A 17956-nucleotide genomic window follows, 5' to 3' on the forward strand; every position below is an offset into this window, starting at 1 on the left:
CATTACAAGTCGTCATTGTTAGAATTCCTAAGGAAATGGGCTCTTACAAGAGGTATACCAGCCTACCATTTGTAAGACCACTACATTAAATAACTCAATGAGAAAGAGCTATTTAGCTCAGTTTGCAGTGCTTGCCTAACATGCAAACCTGGGTTTGATTCCCAGAACCAAGTAAAGCAGACATGGTGCACCAACCTAAGTGCAGACAGTTGATCAGGAGTTCAAGATTATCCTCAGCTATCTGACACCATTTCCAAAATATAATAGGTTGGAGGCATGACGGCATATAATTCCAGTATGAGGTCAATCTGAAGTTCAAGGTCAACATGGACTATATTATAACAAGACTGTCTCAAGAATAAAAACCAAGGGGCTGAGGAGAAATGACTCAGTAAAGTGCTGCTCTTTCAAGTAAGTGCACTTTCAAGTAAGTGCACCTGAATTTAAGCCCCAGAATTAGCACATAAGTAATCTCACCTTTAAAAAATAATAATAATAATCATAATAATAATTTAAGAAAAAAGTCAGCCGGGTGGTGGCGGCACACGCCTTTAATCCCAGCACTTGGGAGGCAGAGGCAGGCGGATTTCCGAGTTCGAGAGTTCGAGGCTAGCCTGGTCTACAGAGTGAACTCCAGGACAGCCAGGGCTACACAGAAAAACCCTGTCTCGAAAAACCAAAAAAAAAAGAAGAAAAAAAAAAAAAGTTCACAACCATTTCCAGGGGATCCAATGTGCACAGGTGGTGCACATACACACAAACATTCGAGTACATACAATAAATATATTTAAAATTAAGCATGCAATCCCAACACTGAGGAGGTAGGATCATGCAAACCAAGGGTTCACTTGCTAGGCAGTCCAGCCTTGGCAGGTCCCTAGTCAATGAGACACTATCTCTAAAAAATAGTGGACAGTGTCTGAGGAACTCCAGGTTGTCTGCTGACATTTATGACACATATACACAAAAAAAGACATGAAGAAGGTTACCCTCATATATGTTCTGGCTTTTAGCTAACAAGACTGTTCTCATAGTAACTTCCACCTCCCATCCTTAAAGTACATACCTGAAAGAGATACCTTCATCAGCCTTTAAGACTCCATAATCCTGAGCAATGGTGCGCTTGGGATCTGATATTAAGGGAATGTTCATGGGTCCCAATCCTCCTTGTTTCTTGGGTGTGTTAATCCTACAGCAAAAGAGAGTCTTAAATACAACTTTTCAAATCTTTGTGAAGAAAGCCAAACATATCCTTACCTTTCTAAAACCCTAACTTTATCCAAAAATCTCAACTCTTTCCAATAGTAAAGTGAATGGTTGATAACAGTAAGAGTGCTCACCAGTGCACATTAGATAATAGCACCTCCAAGTGCCTTGCTGCTTCTGCTAGGTAGTAAGAGGCAGTGGGAGCCCAGAAACCAATTTTAGGTCTACTCTTAAACCTCTAAATTTGCTCAAGAAATCCACAACATACTACCAGGAGTTGTGGTATACACCTTTAATTCCACCTAATCATGAGGCTAGGGGTACTACAAGGTACTCATGAGGCTGAAAGCCAGCTTGAGTTAAATATTACCCCAACTAAAAACAAAAAAAAAAAAAATTCCACATGCCAAATGGACCAAAAACTTTACCATGCCAGATGACAGAAGTGAGAATCCACAGAAGCTCCAATCACTTGGCAGTTAAGTTTCTTAAATTCTTCTGCTCTATCACTGAAAGCAATAATCTCCGTGGGACACACAAAAGTAAAGTCAAGAGGGTAAAAGAAGAACACAACATATTTTCCTGGGGAGAAAAAAAAGCGATCAAGAAGTTAGCTTTGAAGCTGAGTTTCTGATCTAGCGGTACCAATATATACCTAAGTTCCCAACATTCAGGACAATTGCTCTAAGTTGAGGCCAACCTGAACTACAGAGTAAGAACCAGGCCAGCCAGGTTTTAAAACCATGTCTCAATGAAAACAAGGAATTTCCAGAAGATTCAGTTGTAAAGACATTCTCCTTTAGAAGACTTGCTAACTATAGAATAAGCACTATTCAGTCTAATTTTGATCTTCTGAAAGGCTCATATTAGCATACACACCAAGTTCTCTCAATGATTAAAAAAAAAGGGGGCAAGAATGCAATTCATCTAGTAAATGATCTACAAACAGTACCTAGAACATGAAGTATGGTGGTACAGTCAGAAAGTAAAGGCTGAGATACAGTGAGATACAGGGTGAGATACAGTGGCAGGAAGACTGAGAGTTGGAGGCCAGCCTGAGCTCCAAGCCAGCTCCAGGATGCATAGTGAAAGTTTCTAACTCATCCCCCCAAAACACACACACACACACACACACACACACACACACAGAGCCTGGATTGGGTACCAAACACTGCCTGTAAGTCAGCATTCCAAAGTCCAGCATTCAGGAGAAAGAAGCAGGAAAATCACAAGTTCAAGACCAGCCTAGGCTATTTAATAAGTTCCAAGAAAGAGAGCCCATCTCAAAAACAAAACTTAGAATGGTGGTGGTATATGCCTGGCAGTTGAATCTCTGTGAGTACAAGGTCATCCTGGTCTATAGAGCAAGTTCCAGATCAGCCAAAGCCACAGAGAAACCCTGTCTCAAAAACAAACAAAAAAAAACCCCAAAAACAAAAAAGTTGGGAGTAGAAACTCAACATAATCCCAGGACTTGGGAGGTGGGGAACAGAAGAATCAAGAGCTTGATTGAGGTCATCCAGCCGATCTGGCTACTCTTCTAGAAGTCCCAGATTTAATTTCTAGTATCCACATGGTGGTTCACAACCCAGGGTGTCCAACACACTCTTCTGGCCTCTTCCAGCACCAGATAGACATTCACGGGTGATGCAGACATATATACAGACAAAATAACTAACAAACAAACAAACAAAAACAAAAACAAAAAAAAGGCAAACCAACAAAGACAGAAAGTCAACTAAGTCAGAGCCTTTATACAATGATGAAGGAATAATTAAGTGATCATCTCCTAAGTAATTTTCTCTCCTTCTATCTTGATATAGGCAGGGTTTCTTGTTTCTGCTGTTAAGATGTGGGCAGTGGTGGTGCACACCGTTAATCCCAGCACTCGGGAGGCAGAGTCAGGCGGATTTCTGAGTTTGAGGCCAGCCTGGTCTACAGAGTGAGTCCAGGACAGCCAGGGCTATACAGAGAAACCCTGTCTTGAAAAACCAAAAAAAAAAAAAAACAAAAACAAAACAAAAAACCAAAAAAACCAACAAAACAAAAGATGTGGTATTACAGACTAGTTGTCTCCATCTATCTTGAATAGGACTAGTGATACAGAATCCAACTAATTAATCCAACTAATTTTATGTAGTTCCCATGGATTTAAATAAATTGAAGTCTTTCAAGCTTGTGCAGCAAACACTTTCACCTAATGAACAATGTTTCCAGCATTCAAAGGTGATATTTAAGTAATCTCATAAATCACAATTGTGTTCCTAACGAGTCCAACAGGACATGACAAGAAAAATGTTGCAACTAAAAGTAAGCAAAGTACTGGTAGGTAACAGGACTTCTAGCTCCAATTTTACTTTAGTAACTGTGATTACCAAAGCAAATCTTCAAGGAAGGCTATGTATGATGCTTCTCACCATACCTAATGACTAAACTACTTACTGGAACGTTTCCAAATACCCACTTATTTTCAGGTAGTAACTATGTCTGAAAGTGAAAACAAGCAGTCTGGAACGTTTCCAAATACCCACTTATTTTCAGGTAGTAACTATGTCTGAAAGTGAAAACAAGCAGTCCTTGACTCACCTAAGCAATCTCTCTGTGGCTTTGTTTAACAAGCACTTTGAAGCCTCAGCAGACCAAGCCCTACAGGGCAGAGAGCAAGCACTCCCAAGACCATGTGCCAGGGTCACCTCTACCTCCTAAGAGGTTTGCCAGTAAGAGATCTTCTCCATACAGCCCACAGCCCACAGTATCTGTCCTCATCCCAACAACAAAGTGTGATATCAGGAAATCGAATATTTTACTCAAAAGCTATCTCCAGAAACTCATACACCACTAAGGAAGGTATATTTAACACCAGAATTTGAGGCTTGTACCTAAGGGATCTGTAGTCTCAATGGTCTCAAAAGACCTAACTACCCTGAGACTGCAGGCAAGGGAGAAAGAATGTAGACTAGAGAGATACCTAAGCAGTTACAGGCATGTTGCTGCTCTTGCAAAGAATTCTGTTTAGGATCTAAACATCCACAACCATCTGTAAGCATAGTTTCAGTTCTAACACCCATGCACACAAGCAGACCAAGTTCCAGAACAGCCAGGACTACATAGAGAAAGACACCCTGCCTCAAAAAACAGATATAATGATAGATTTCTTTTGCTTTTTTCTTTTTCGAGACAGGGTCTCACCACGCAGCTTTAGCTGACCCGAAATACAGACATCCACCTGATACACCACACACTACACCTAGACAGGAGGTAAATTTTTTAAAAAGGAGAGAAGGTAGAACATTAACAGAACCTGCCAAGTATCCCTATAAAATTATGGTAAAACAAAAGGTAATTGGAGTGTCAAGTCTTCCCTGTGAGCAGAAGCAAAGCCACAGTTCCAAAGACTTGACTTGTAAGACTAAAAAAAAAAAAAAAAAAAAAGCCGTGCTGTGGTGGTGCACGCCTTTAATCCCAGCACTCGGGAGGCAGAGGCACTCGGATTTCTGAGTTCTAGGCTAGCCTGGTCTACAGAGTGAGCTTCAAGACAGCCAGAACTACAGAGATCATATGTTACAGATTTTTTTTTAATAAAAAAAATAATGAAAAAAAAGGAATGGAAAAGGGCTAGAGAGATGGCTCAGCCTGTAAGAGCACTGAATGCTCTTCTGGAGGACCTAGGTTCAATTTCCAGCACCCACTCAGCAGGTCACAATTGCTTGTAACTTTAAGATCTGACACCATCACATAGACAAACATACAGACAGAACACCAATGTATAATATAAAACAAAAGCAAATTTTTTAAAAGGAAGAAATAACTAAAAACCAAAATAAAGGGATCAGGGGTAGGGGACGATATTCCATGGTTGAGTGTTGCTAGCATGAGTTGAAGCACTGAACAGTACCTCAGTATCCCCAGTACCTCAGGATACAAGAATTCCCTCAATAAGTAAATGCCAGTAAAAAGGTAATCAGGTTAGGTAAAACAAAGCATACTTTCTCTAGAAATGACTCATACCTAGGATATCTACCTTTATTACTGTCCTAACCATGACTTCACTTCAACATAAAGACAAGTGAAGTGGCCTCTTGCCCAATGTAATTAATCTTACCTTTGTAGTCACTTAGGCTGATATCTTTGAATTGTCCATCTGGCATAACAGCTGTAGCTTTGAAGTTGGGAGCAGGATGCCCAATTTTTGCATTTCCTGAAGACATCTTGCTATCAGCTGGAAAAGACAACAAAAAATGTAAACAACCCAGTTCTTCTAAATAAGCAACAGCTTTCGCCTACCTAGGAACTTAATGTAGTTTAATCAGGGAATGGTCCAGTGGCCTTGAATACATTGGTTTATATTATAGTACTAAGCACAAACTAACAGTTAAGAGTTCAAACCCAAAAGCCCCAACTTCTGGGTAAAAACAAGACTGAAAATCAGCCTTTGTTTTCACTTGCTAACAGCTCCAAAGTGTCTAAATAGGTCAGTTCTCCCAGTTTCTAAACCAGTTTTGGCAATAGCATTTTACTTTGCATATTCATTAGGGAGAAGCAGGAAAGAAATGGAACAGACACAAAAAATCCAAACAAATCAATGCCAGGACATTGGCATTTACTGCTTCAAAACTTTAGGTATTCCGTTTAAGCAGATGTTTTCTCTTCATAACTTGTTTGAAGCTAACCTAGATTTATTGAGACCTTGCCTTAAAATTTTCTTTAGATTTATACCAGGGACAGTGGAGCATAATACCAGCATTCTGGATGCTGAGGCAGGATAGTGAACTGCAAGACTAAGAATACTTGCCTCGGGGCTGGAGAGATGGCTCAGTGGTTAAGAGCACTGACTGCACTTCCAGAGGTCCTGAGTTCAAATCCCAGCAACCACATGGTGGCTCACAACCATCTGTAATGAGATCTTATGCCCTCTTCTGGTGTGTCTGAAGACAGCTACAGTGTATTCATATATAATAAATAAATAAATCTTTAAAAAATAAATACTTGCCTCAAAAAGTTTCTGTACCAGGGAGGCTATGTAGGTTAAGGTACTTGCTATCTGATGACCTTACTTCAATCTCCAGAATCCCCATAAAGATGGAAAACTCCTACAAGGCTCACACACACAAATGTTTAAAAGAAAATCTTAAATTTCTGATCTCTGGGCCAAGAACCTGGAGCAGAGGTACATAACGAGGGTTACTTTACTGGCAGGGTTTGGGATAACTGTAGTCCCAACACTTGGAAATTAGAAGCTGAAGAATCAAGAGTTCAAGGCTGGTCAAATTAGAGGACCACCCTAGTTACATGAAACTGTATCTTACAAAAATACAAAAAAAGTCAATGTACTGCTAAGAAACCGATTTCTGCACTATTTACCCAGGTCAATAAAATACAATAAAAATTGTTAAGATGTACAACATTAGGAGCTTCAGCTATGGCTCAACAATTAAGAGCCTACACTGCTCCTTTCGGAGAAAACCCTGGTTCAGTTTCCTGCACCCATTTAGGGTGGTTCACAACCACCTGTAACTAGCTAAAGGAGGTGGGGTGGGGGGAACCACATACGTAGACATACACATAATAAAAAGCACAATCAAAAAGAAAACTTACACCTCTCGGTCTGAATGCAAGTTGGAATCCAAGTTCCAAATTTATTGGTTCCTAACACCAATAACCAAAAGAAACGCCAAGAAAAAGAACATCTTCCATCCCAAACTTTGAAAAACTTAAAAAAAAACTTTTAACTGTATCATTTTCAAGGAATTGTTGCAGCAAATCTGATGTAGCCCCTAACATAAACCTTTTTTAAATCAAACTTGCTTTGCAAAGAGTCCCAGCACTTCCATACTCAACCAATCCCGGAAAATTGGCTTCTGGCCGCTGAGAGGCCTCTCCAGAGGAATCGGACTAGAACGCCAGAGGAGGTCACGCCCCAACCTCGCTGGAGGTATGTTCCTGCCACTCTCGCCGTCATCCACTCTAGCACTTCAGAAAACACTATGACACGCCCAGTGCGCGCTGTGAGCTCCAGAACCACGGGTCCCACCATGCCATCTACGCCCTCTATCGGAGCGCCGGGAGAGGAGGAATTCAACGTTAGCCACAGGGTTCCAACAGGTCCGGGAACTAAGGGCCACGTGAAGACTGCGAGTAGCGCTCGAGCACTCGCGGGACCAGGCCTCGCCCGGCCGCTTCAGCCCGAGACCGTCCCTGAGGAGCTGGGACCGGCCGGAGGGCGAAGGAGCCGGTGACCGGCGCGAGCCCCATTTCTCAGCGGCAGTACTCGTACACTCACCAGGGTGGAGCCACAGGTCTCACAAACAGATGCAACCGTGAGAACGCAGGAAGAGGTCGCCCGAAAGCGCGCGCGGGGAGCTGCTTTTATAGACCACAAAGTTCTCGCGAGACTCCTACGGGCCAGGGGTGCGGGAGGAGGGGGACCTGGCTGAGTCCCGCCCTGCCCTGGCCGGCCGGCGGGGGATGACTCAGCGCTTTCCCTGGATGGGCCTGGAGTTGGGGAGGGGTCTCCGGAAATGCTCACACTCTCATTGATGCTGTTCTCAGAAGTGAAAAAGGACTTCCCTTTGAGCCGTCTCCTCTTTTAATCAGGGATACCCGGGGAATCCATGCCTCTCTTTATTCCCAGGACCCTTGTGTGCCCCTGTTGTACTCAAGACCCAAACTAGAGAAAGGGTCTGTTTTACTGCTCATGGAAGGCCACGTCTAAAATTAAACCACGTTAAGCGGAACTGTGCACCCAAATATTTCTCAGTTGCATCCCAGCCTCGAAAACCTGTTTTAGGGCTGGAAAAGCTGGCTCAGCCATTACGAGCACTGGCTGCTTGCTCTACCAGAGGACAAGGGCTCAATTTCCCACATCCACACGGCAGCTCACAGCTGTCTGTAGATCCAGTTCTAGAGGATCCAACACCCTCACAGGTACATGAAGGCAAAACACCAATGCACATAAAATGAAAAGAAGTAAATCATTAAGAACAAAACAACAACATCAAAAAATACCTTGTGCTAGTCTGCTCCTCAGTAACCCTCACTACTCAGGCAGCCCCCATTGGTCTCTGATTACTGGATGCTGCTTTTCTGTTTCGCATCCTTTCCTTGGATTATTCTTAAATCTTTCTGAATCTGAGCCTGTCACTAAACTGATTTGTGGTTTTAAAAACTGGGGCTCTGTGATCAATTTCCTGAGTTTTTCCAAGCCAAGTGGTGACAGCACACACCTTCTCAGCACTCTAGAGGCAGAGACTGGTGGATCTCTGAGTTCAAAGCCAGCCTAGTCTACAATGTGAGTTCCAGGGCAGCCAGGGCTACACAGAGAAACCCTGTCTCCAGAAAAAAAAAAGTCAAGAGAGTTAAAGAGGGGTCAGGCTTGATGGCAAGTACTGAGTCAGAGGCAGGAGAATCTCTGTATTTTTGAGTCCAGCCTAGTCTACATAGCAAGTTCCAGGACAGCAAAGACAACATAGAGACCTTGGAGGAGCGGTACAAAGCTCAGAGTTATCATTTTATATCACATGCTTTGTGTGATTTAGGGACCCAGAGATGGATGTAATCCAAATTTTGCCCTCTAGAAAGCCATGCTACAAGGGTGAGGCAGACATTGAAACACAACAGTTAAGAGATTTTTTTTTTCTAGGCTGTAGAGGTTATTGTTTCCGAATAATGATCAATTCAAGGGACAAATGAAAGTTGGTAACACTTTAGGACCTACTCCATAAACCAAGGTCAAGGACAGCTTTCCAGGAAGTAATACTTATCTGAGTCTTCAGGTATATCCTCTCAGCAACAACTAAGGGGAATTGGTTTTCCTGGTTTGAATAGATTGCCTTGAAGCAGTTCAGGGGTTTAAATGAGGGAGATGAAATAGTGACAGCAGAAATAATAGTTCACATCTCTATTGCATAGTAAGAACCAAATATTGTGGACCAGATTTGCTGACGCATGGCAGTAATCTTAGCACTCAGGCTGAGACAGCCTGGACAATAAAAGAGATACTTGCCACAAAACAAAACACCTGAAAGGTTTTCACACACGCAGCTCGGAACAGATCACAGCAGACCAGACGGTTCCACAAGGGAGAGTTTATTAAGAGAAAGGGAGAGCGAGAAGAGAGAAAGAGAAATAGAAAAGTAGAGGCCGGCCATGACCACGTGGAGAGAGGGAGAAGAGAAGAGGGAGAGGGGAGATGACAACCTGCAGGCGCCGGTCAACGGACCATGAGAACAAGAGAGAGAGGAGGGGGCAAACAGCCCCTTTTATAGTGGACAGGGCTACCTGCCTGTTGCCAGGTAACTGTGGGGAGGAGTGTACCTGCCCACTTCCAAGTAACTGTGAAGGTAGAGTTTAGACAGAAAGTACTAACAACACCTACCACAGCAAACTTAGGTGTTATGCTAATGAATACTAGTTATTTACATTAAGATACTAGAGTTAGCCAAACTTCGGGATGCATGCCTTTAATCCTAGCACTTGGGAGGCAGAGACAAGTGAAATCTTTAAGGTCGAGGCCAGCCTGGTCTAGAAAATGAGTTCTAGAACAGCCAGGGCTACCCAGAAAAACCCTGCCTCAAATTGTCACTCCCAACCCCCACCCAAAGAAAGATGTTAGAATTATTCTTTGTATAGGCAAGAAAAGACAAGGCTTATTAGGATTGTATTTTATATAAGGTCACATATAAGGAACAATGACTGTGCGTGTGTGCAGTTTTTTGAGACAGGATTTCTCTGTATAGTGCTTGCTGTCCAGGAACTCACTCCTTAGACCAGGCTGGCCTTAAACTCATAGATCCAACTCCCCGTACTTCCCAAGTGCTGAGATTAAAGGCACAATACCACTAGTACTTTTATTTTCAAGACTTCTCTCTTTTTTTCTTTCTTTTTCCTTTCTTTCTTTTTTGGTTTGGTTTTTCAAGACAGGGTTTCTCTGTGTAGCCCTGGCTGTCCTGTAGACCAGGCTAGCCTCGAACTCTCGAACTCAGAAATCTGCCTGCCTCTGCCTCCCAAGTGCTGGGATTAAAGGTGTGTGCCACCACCACCCGGCTCAAGACTTCTCTTAACTCTTATTAGTAACATAATAGGATAAAAAATAGGGGAAATGCTATGTCATGCTAGCTTAGTATCTGAAATTTTTGGTATGTATCATCCTTTACAACAGTAGTGATTTTCATTTTCCTTCTCGGCATGAGGTTATTACACATTATTCATTTCCAGTTAGTGGAGGAGTTAACTCCACTACTTCCCACGGCCCTTGTACCAGGATAGAAATGGGGAAGTGCTGTGTCATGCTGCTTGAGCATCTGGCCTTTTAAATTTTTATGCATTTATTAATTCTCTTGACAACAGTAGTTGTTTTGTTCAGTTGCTTTTTGGTGTGTGTGTGTGTGTGTGTGTGTGTGTGTGTTAGAGAGAGAGAGAGACAGAGACAGAGACAGAGAGAGACAGAGAGAGACAGAGAAAGAGACAGAGAGACAGAGAAAGAGACAGAGAGAGAGAGGTATGCTCATGTGTGGTATATGCTCAAGTATGTTTTCCCAGGTTCGTGTACCTGTACAGTTTAGCAGAGACCAGAGGAAGATGGTGGTTCTATCTGTATAAAGAAGCATAGAGCATGAAGCAAAGCTGGTGGAGATGCTCTTGTCTCACACACACAGCACTGGGGTTTTATTGACAGATCTATGCAGCTACAACACTCCCCCTACCACACCCCTGTGTTGCTGGAATCCAAAGCCCAGTCTTCATTTTCATCCAGCACTTTTACCCGTTGAACCATCTCTCCTGAGTCTTATTGCTTTGTCTTCTCCTTTTTCCCTCTCACCCTGAGGATGAAGAGTTGTCATCATTCATTTCTTGTGAGATCGAGGTGAGCCAGAGGACAGCTTTCAGACATCAATTTTCTCCTTCCACATTGTGGTTCCTGGGGATGGAACTCAGGTCATCAGGCTTGGCTTCAAGCTCCTTTACCTGCTGAACCATTGTGCCTAGCCTTTGTTGTTTAACAGGAGTCTCACTATATAGCCTACACTGGCTTGAACTCAGGATAGTTCCCATGACTTAGGCTCCAAAATGCTGAGATTACTGCTGTGAGTTATCGTGACAGATTTCACACTTTTTCTAATTGTATATTTTGATGCTACAGATTGAACCTCAGATTGTCCATAAGCTAGGTAGACAGAAGGTATAGAACAAGCTATATACACAGCCCATACTCCAATTCTAGCAGATTTGACAGCCTCTGACCTCCAAAGGCACTAGGTATGTATATGATACCATATATATATGGAAACATTTTTTATATATGCAAGAAAACATTCATACACATAAAAATAAATTTAAAAAAAAATTAAAAAGGAAAGAAAGAAAGAAAGAAAAGAAAGAAAATTACCATCCTGGTCAGCGAGAAAGCTCAGGGGTAAAGGCACTTGCTGCCAAACCTGATATCCTCAGAACCTACAAAGTGAATGGAGAAAACTCATTCCCTTAAACTGTCCTCGGGTCTCCATTTCCATGCCACAGTAGGCTGGAGACAGGCAGGCGAGCACAAGTGAGGCCCTATCTCAAAAATAAATATTAAAAATAATAAACTTAGATAAAATTCTAAATTAGAGAACATGTAGATAAATGAAGGTGAATCGTGTTCGTGGACCTAGAGTCAGTGTCGGGGACTGGAGAGGTGACTCGGCAGTTACGAGCACGGGCTGCTGTTGCAGAGGTCCTAAGTTCTGTTCCCGACACCTGTGTCAGATGGCCCACAGCTACCTGGAACTCCAGCTCCAGGGCATACAATGTCTCTGGCCTCCACAAGCACATTCACACGTGTACTTATTCACACAGATATCCTGAAACTCATCCTGTAGACCAGGCAGGCTTTGAACTCAGAGATTTGTGTGCCTCTCCTAGGACTAAAGGTGTTCACCACCACCACCTGGTTGGTTTTGTTTTTTTGTTTTTGTTTGTTTGTTTGTTTTGGGGGGTTCATTTTGTTTTCATTTTCCTATTAAAAGATTTATTTAGTTTACTTAACCATGTATGAGTGTCTTGCTTGCATGTATGTATGTGTACTATGTGCATGTCTGGTGTTCAAGGAGGCAAGAAAAGGGGTTTGTATCTCCAGGAATTGCAGTTATAGACAGTTGTGGGCCATCTTGCAGGTGCTGGGAACTGAACTCAAGTCCTCTGGAAGAACAAGTGCTCTTAACCCTTGACCAGCTCTCCAGCCTCTAAATGTGGCTTTTATTAAAAAAAAAAATCAGGGTGGAAATGTGAGTAGAAACATACAAGTTGAGCTTCCTGGAAGGGATGCTCTGTATGAAAAGCATCCCTGATTGCTAGAGTCAGGCTCCTATCCTGACTACACCCTTGGATGGTGACTCAGTTTTACCTCTTTTATTTCTTTAGTCTCTGGAAAGGAGCATAGAATCTTTAATCAAAGTGTTCTTTGTCAGTAGTTGCCTTGGGCCTAATTTGTTATGATGGACAATTATCTGACTCATGAAAAGCCATTGTTCCTCCTTCATAGCTACCTAAGTGTAACCGGCAAGGCAGCTCCATTAATGTTCAACAATTCTGCAGAAGACAGAATTCGAGTCAGCCAATGTTTTTTATATTAAACCTTGCCAACCTAATGACAACCTACCCTAGACGTATACACCATCAAAATTAAACCAATATACTATTAAAACTAAATGGTTTCTTTAAATGTTACAACAAATACAAGAGAAATCATGGAAACCAGACCACAGATGGTTCTTTTATGAGGTAATCCTGGTGATTCAGAATATGTTTCTGTTAAAGCTAGGCATGGCAGCACATTCCTGTAATCCTGGCACTCAGAGGGCAAAGGCAAAAAACAGGTAATTATTGCAATGTTGAAACCAATTTGATTTACATGGTGACCTGCAAGTTAGCCAAGGGCACTATGAGACTGTTTTTGGAGGTCCGAACCCAGGGCCACTCACTGCTAGGCAAGTACTCTATCATGGAGTGAAATTTCTAACCCTAGGATCTAATTTTCTTTTTTTTTTTTTTTTAAGATTTATTTTTTATATATGAATACGCACTGTAGCTGTCTTCAGACACACCAGAAGAGGGCATCAGATCTCATTACAGATGGTTGTGAGCCACCATGTGGTTGCTGGGATTTGAACTCAGGACGTCTAGAAGTGCAGTCAGTGCTCTTAACCACTGAGCCATCTCTCCAGCCCCTAATTTTCTTTTTAAAAGTTGGTATTAAATTTCATCTGCTCATGCTGAAAAGATGGCTCAGCAGTTAAGAGCACTGGCTGTTCTTTTAGAGGACCCACCTTCAATTCCCAGCACCCACATTGACAGCTCACAACTGTGTGTAACTCCAGTTCTAGGGAGTCTGAGACTCTCACAAAGACATACAAGCAGGCCAAACACCAATGGAGATATAAAAATAAAACAAAAAATTAATCCATGTACTAGAATCAGTTAAGGCTCATGTTTCAAAATCACATCTTTATGAGTAAAAATATTGTTTTTAATATTTCTCAGTCTTGGCACTATTGACACTACAATTCCTTATTAGGGGGTTAGGGCCTGTCTTGTGCATAATAAGAAATTTAGTAACATCTTGGCCTCTGTCCTCTAAATTCTTGTAGTATACCTGTTATGAAGTCATCCTAGGTTGAGACCACTGAACTAGGGAAATGATATAAGTGGCTGGTGGACTCCCAGCCTGTGCCATCTCCAGCCCGTTTGACCTCATTGGCAGGATTAGTTTTGTCATCAAAAAGCAGGGGGAGATATCCTTTTATGAACTGTATTTCCAGTCCTTTGTCCTTGCCACAACTTCCCAGGAAAGGGGTCCTTTCTTGCCAAAACATTGCAATGAAAAGGATAATGATGAGCTAGACGGTGGGGGTGCACACCTTTAGTCCCGGCACTCAGGAGCCAGGGTCAGGCAGATCTCTGAGCTTGAGGCCAGCCTGGTCTACAGAGTGAGTTCCAGGACAGCCTGGTTTACACAAAGAAACCCTGTCTTGGAAAAAGAAGAAGGAGGAGGAGGAGGAGGAGGAGGAGGAGGAGGAGAAGGAGAAGGAGAAGAAGTAGGAGAAGGAGAAGGAGAAGAGGAGGAGGAAGAGGAGGAGGAAGGGGAGGAAGAGGAGAGAAGAAGAAGAGAAGAAGAAAGAAAAAGACTGATGAATTGGGACTAGATGCATACCCTCTTTGGCTTGCTTTTTAGACAAAAAAAAAAAAAAAAAAAAAAAAGGCAGAGGCTGGCAGGTTTCTGTGAGTTCAAGGCCAGCCTGGTTTAGATAGTGAGTTCCAGGATAGCCAGGGCTCTATAGAGAAACTTTGTCTCAAATAAAAGAAAGTCATAGTGGCTTTGCCATTTGACAGATGTGAATGGAGATGAAAATGTCACAAAGGGCTGAGAAAACACGTCGGGAAAGGAAAGCTTCAGCTGTGAGCAAGAATGCCTCAGTGATTCATCCTCAGTCCCACCACACCTCTAACCACGAGCAGTGATCTCACCTCCCGTAAAGCACTTAGTAAGGTTTCCTTAGCAGAATACACATGGTACTTCTAGAGGCTTCTTTACTTTCTCTCCTTCCATTTTCCCCTAAGGAATGACAAGACCAACAAATGAACACTAATCTGAGACCAGTAAAACCAAAAAGGCTCAAAGCAGAATCATCTCATATGGGGGAATGGCTTGAACACTTGAAAAAGAAGCTAAGAGAGGTTACATTAATCCCAGCACTCAGGAAGCAGAGGCAGGCAGATCTCTGTGAGTTCGAGACCAGTCTGGTTGAAATAGCAAGCCAGCCAAGGCTCATTATGTATAGCTCATGAGCCAGGAGATGCTGGCCCTTTCTAGTTTGAAGTAACAATACACATATACACACAAAACTGTGCACATCACTTCAGCTGGATTTATAGTAAATATTCTATTGTGCCAACTACACACATGTGACATGATTTTCAAATCCCTGCTGCTGCCTGTGGCATTTGCCTTGACATCAAGTTCAGCCTTCTTTCCTAGCTTGATACACAAGGCCTTTACCTTCTGACCCCTTGCTCTCCTTCCTTGTACACACCTTACGCTGCTCCAGCTGTGAGGGCTGCTCAAATTACCCCAGTGAATTATGAACCCACAGACCACTCTGCTGCCTCACATCCAGTTCACTGATGGCCTAACTCTTGCTTGTCTATAAAAACAGAGCTAAGTGTAGGCATAAGTGTGTGTGTGTGTGTGTGTGTGTGTGTGTGTACTATGTGAAGATTATCCTTGTATTATCCAAATGCTGATTTCTATGCCCCTTATCCGGTTGCAATCTGGTCAGAAGAGAAAATAGGGCTGGACTTCCCATTCCATTGAGAGGAGGAGAGACAGAGAGACTGGGAGGAGAGGAGTTGCCAGGAGAAAAGGGTTTGGAGAGATACTATGGAAAAATACCTAAAGCAGGCAGAAGCATATCAATACTAAAAACGCAAGTATCATAGAAATTTTGGCTGGGAGGTAGGTAGAGTACCTTAGAGGGATAGAATAGGTTAATAAATGCCCAGTTATTATGCTGTGAAGCTTATCAAATAAATCTTATAGTATTTGCCTCATTTATTTAGAAACTAGCCAGGATAGAGAAAAGATTATCATTTTTTTAAAGATGAATTTACAGTTAAAAGTTACTAGTTTTGAAACAGCTTTCTTGGCAATTCTTCCTTTCCCAGTCTGGGTTTTTTTGGGGGGTGGTGAGGGGGTGGCAGTGGAGAGGGGTTCTCTTTCCAACTCTATGTCTTTTTGTGTGTGCTTTTCTTGTATATCCTGTTCTTATATGTATTTCCATCATAGATAGAGCATCTGTCTAGAACCAAGAAACCCTCTCTCCTCTTATAGTCTAGCAAGGCATTAAATTTTAAAAAAAATCCATGCCGGGCGGTGGTGGCCCACGCCTTTAGTCCCAGCACTTGGGAGGCAGAGGCAGGCGGATTTCTGAGTTCGAGGCCAGCCTGGTCTACAGAGTGAGTTCCAGGACAGCCAGGGCTACACAGAGAAACCCTGTCTCAAAAAACCAAAAGAAAAAGAAAAAAGAAAAGAAAAACAAAAAAAAAAGTCCATCTACAAAACATTTATTACTACTTCCTCCTATTCCAAGGGCAGAGAACGTGTGAGCTGCTTAGCTACCCACATGACAATGGTCCAGATAGAGCTTTACCTAGACTTGATAACCTGTGACTTCTGTACCCTCTTTACTTCTCCAGGAAAAAAAACAAAACAAAGTACACAGTGATTTAAGTGATTATAGGTGGGATAATCCAGTGTGTAGGTGTGTGAGTATGTGTGTGTCCACAGGCATGCTAAACTCATGCTATCACTACCGACATACATCCCCAAGCCCCAGGGAACTTCAGTGAATAATGTTTTTGATAAATAGGAGTTACAGGCTGGCTCTTCCCTCTCTCCCTCTGTCCCTTCCCTCTCTCCCTCTGTTCCTTCCCTCTCTCCGACAGAGGCTTACTACATAGCCCAGGCTTCAGTCTAACTCATGTTTGTCCTGCTTGAGCCTATCTAGGCCTAGGTTTCACCTCATGCCACCACAAACCATCCCCATCTCTTGAATTTACTGTTTCATTCTCTAGAGGGTTTCTAGGCAGCACCTGACCATGGAGTGCCAGAGCTCTAATTACCTACTAATTGGCCATTCAAGTAATAATGTCTGTCCAATACTCAGGTCCCAAAAGACTAATGAAAGAACTAGTTGGGTTCCTAAGTTCCCACAGTAAGCCTAGGCTTATATGAAACTTAATCAGTGTATATCAAGTGCCCAGTGCCTGAGTTCTTGGATATCTGAAATTTCATGAAATGAACTCAAATATCTCTTCTACAATTGGACAAGAACACAGCCAAACTAAGCAACTTGTTGTCATTGGCCTTTAACTGAGATACTAGCTTTGTAGCTACAGTTTATCTGCTAGATTTCTGTCAATAAAACAGTAATAATAGAAGAAAAAGACTCAAGAGTCTCAGGGCTCAGCACCAACACAGCTCACCCTCTCGTCCTAGTGAAGTAGGGAACATGTCATTAGTAATAGCCGCAGCTTTAACTTTCACCCACATTCTGTCTGGATAAGGAAACGCAGGCTGCTGGGCTCAGTCCTGATTGAGACAGAGCTGAAGGAGAAATCCCCACACCCACCCAGGGAAAGGCCAGCCTCCTCCTGCAAGTTGCACAACATCTGTCCAGGGGCAGGAACTAGCACCCCAGCCTTCTATAGCTCTTGGACTTTGATCCTTGGAGCTGAATAAACTGACTATAACTAATACCAAGCCCACCTTTGGTAATCATAACTGAATGTTTTCTTTTTCCCCTCTCCACTTAACATAGCACAGATAGTATTCTATAACAACACTTAGAGATCTATCCTTTTCTCGACTGTATGACTTTTTTAGTATAGATGAATAATAATTTATTTTCAAGCTTCCTTCTTAGGAACATTTACATATGTTTCCTCTCTTCCAAACAATGTAATAGCTGGATCTGGTAAAGGCCTGTAATCCTAACTATTAGGGAGACTGAGGCAGGAGCATTACAAGGTCAAGTCAGCTTAATCAACTTAGGGAGCTGGTCTCAAAAAAGAAAGTTAAAAAAAAAAAGAAAAAAACCCGGGCTGGTGAGATGGCTCAGTGGTTAAGAGCACTGACTGCTCTTCCAGAGGTCATGAGTTCAAATCCCAGCAACCACATGGTGGCTCACAACCATCTGCAATGAGATCTGATGCCCTC

The 17956-nt window shown here is 42.5% G+C and overlaps 1 protein-coding gene and 1 long non-coding RNA gene across 3 annotated transcripts in view; one reads left to right on the top strand and one right to left on the bottom strand.

The window, feature by feature from the left end:
• The window catches only part of Prdx1 (peroxiredoxin 1), a 36370-nt gene that overhangs the window by 4174 nt on the left and 14240 nt on the right, over nucleotides 1-17956 (bottom strand). The window contains exons 1-4 of one of the 2 annotated variants that reach the window (XM_028788115.1): nucleotides 7487-7587; nucleotides 5309-5425; nucleotides 1635-1788; nucleotides 1067-1189 (exon numbers count right to left, since the gene is read on the bottom strand). In XM_028788115.1, the coding sequence (XP_028643948.1) occupies nucleotides 1067-1189; nucleotides 1635-1788; nucleotides 5309-5414 (383 nt within the window). In that variant the 5' untranslated portion in view covers nucleotides 5415-5425; nucleotides 7487-7587. Of the gene's footprint in view, nucleotides 1-1066; nucleotides 1190-1634; nucleotides 1789-5308; nucleotides 5426-7486; nucleotides 7588-17956 lie in introns of those variants that run through there. The other variant, XM_028788107.1, reaches the window with a different exon arrangement.
• On the top strand, nucleotides 7129-8192 carry LOC114639371. Its single transcript, XR_003714003.1, has 3 exons — nucleotides 7129-7211; nucleotides 7309-7502; nucleotides 7838-8192. It is a non-coding gene; the product is annotated as an uncharacterized LOC114639371 (long non-coding RNA).

Source organism: Grammomys surdaster, unplaced genomic scaffold, assembly GCF_004785775.1.
Source record: "Grammomys surdaster isolate TR1022 unplaced genomic scaffold, NIH_TR_1.0 100, whole genome shotgun sequence".
Lineage (NCBI taxonomy): Eukaryota > Metazoa > Chordata > Mammalia > Rodentia > Muridae > Grammomys > Grammomys surdaster.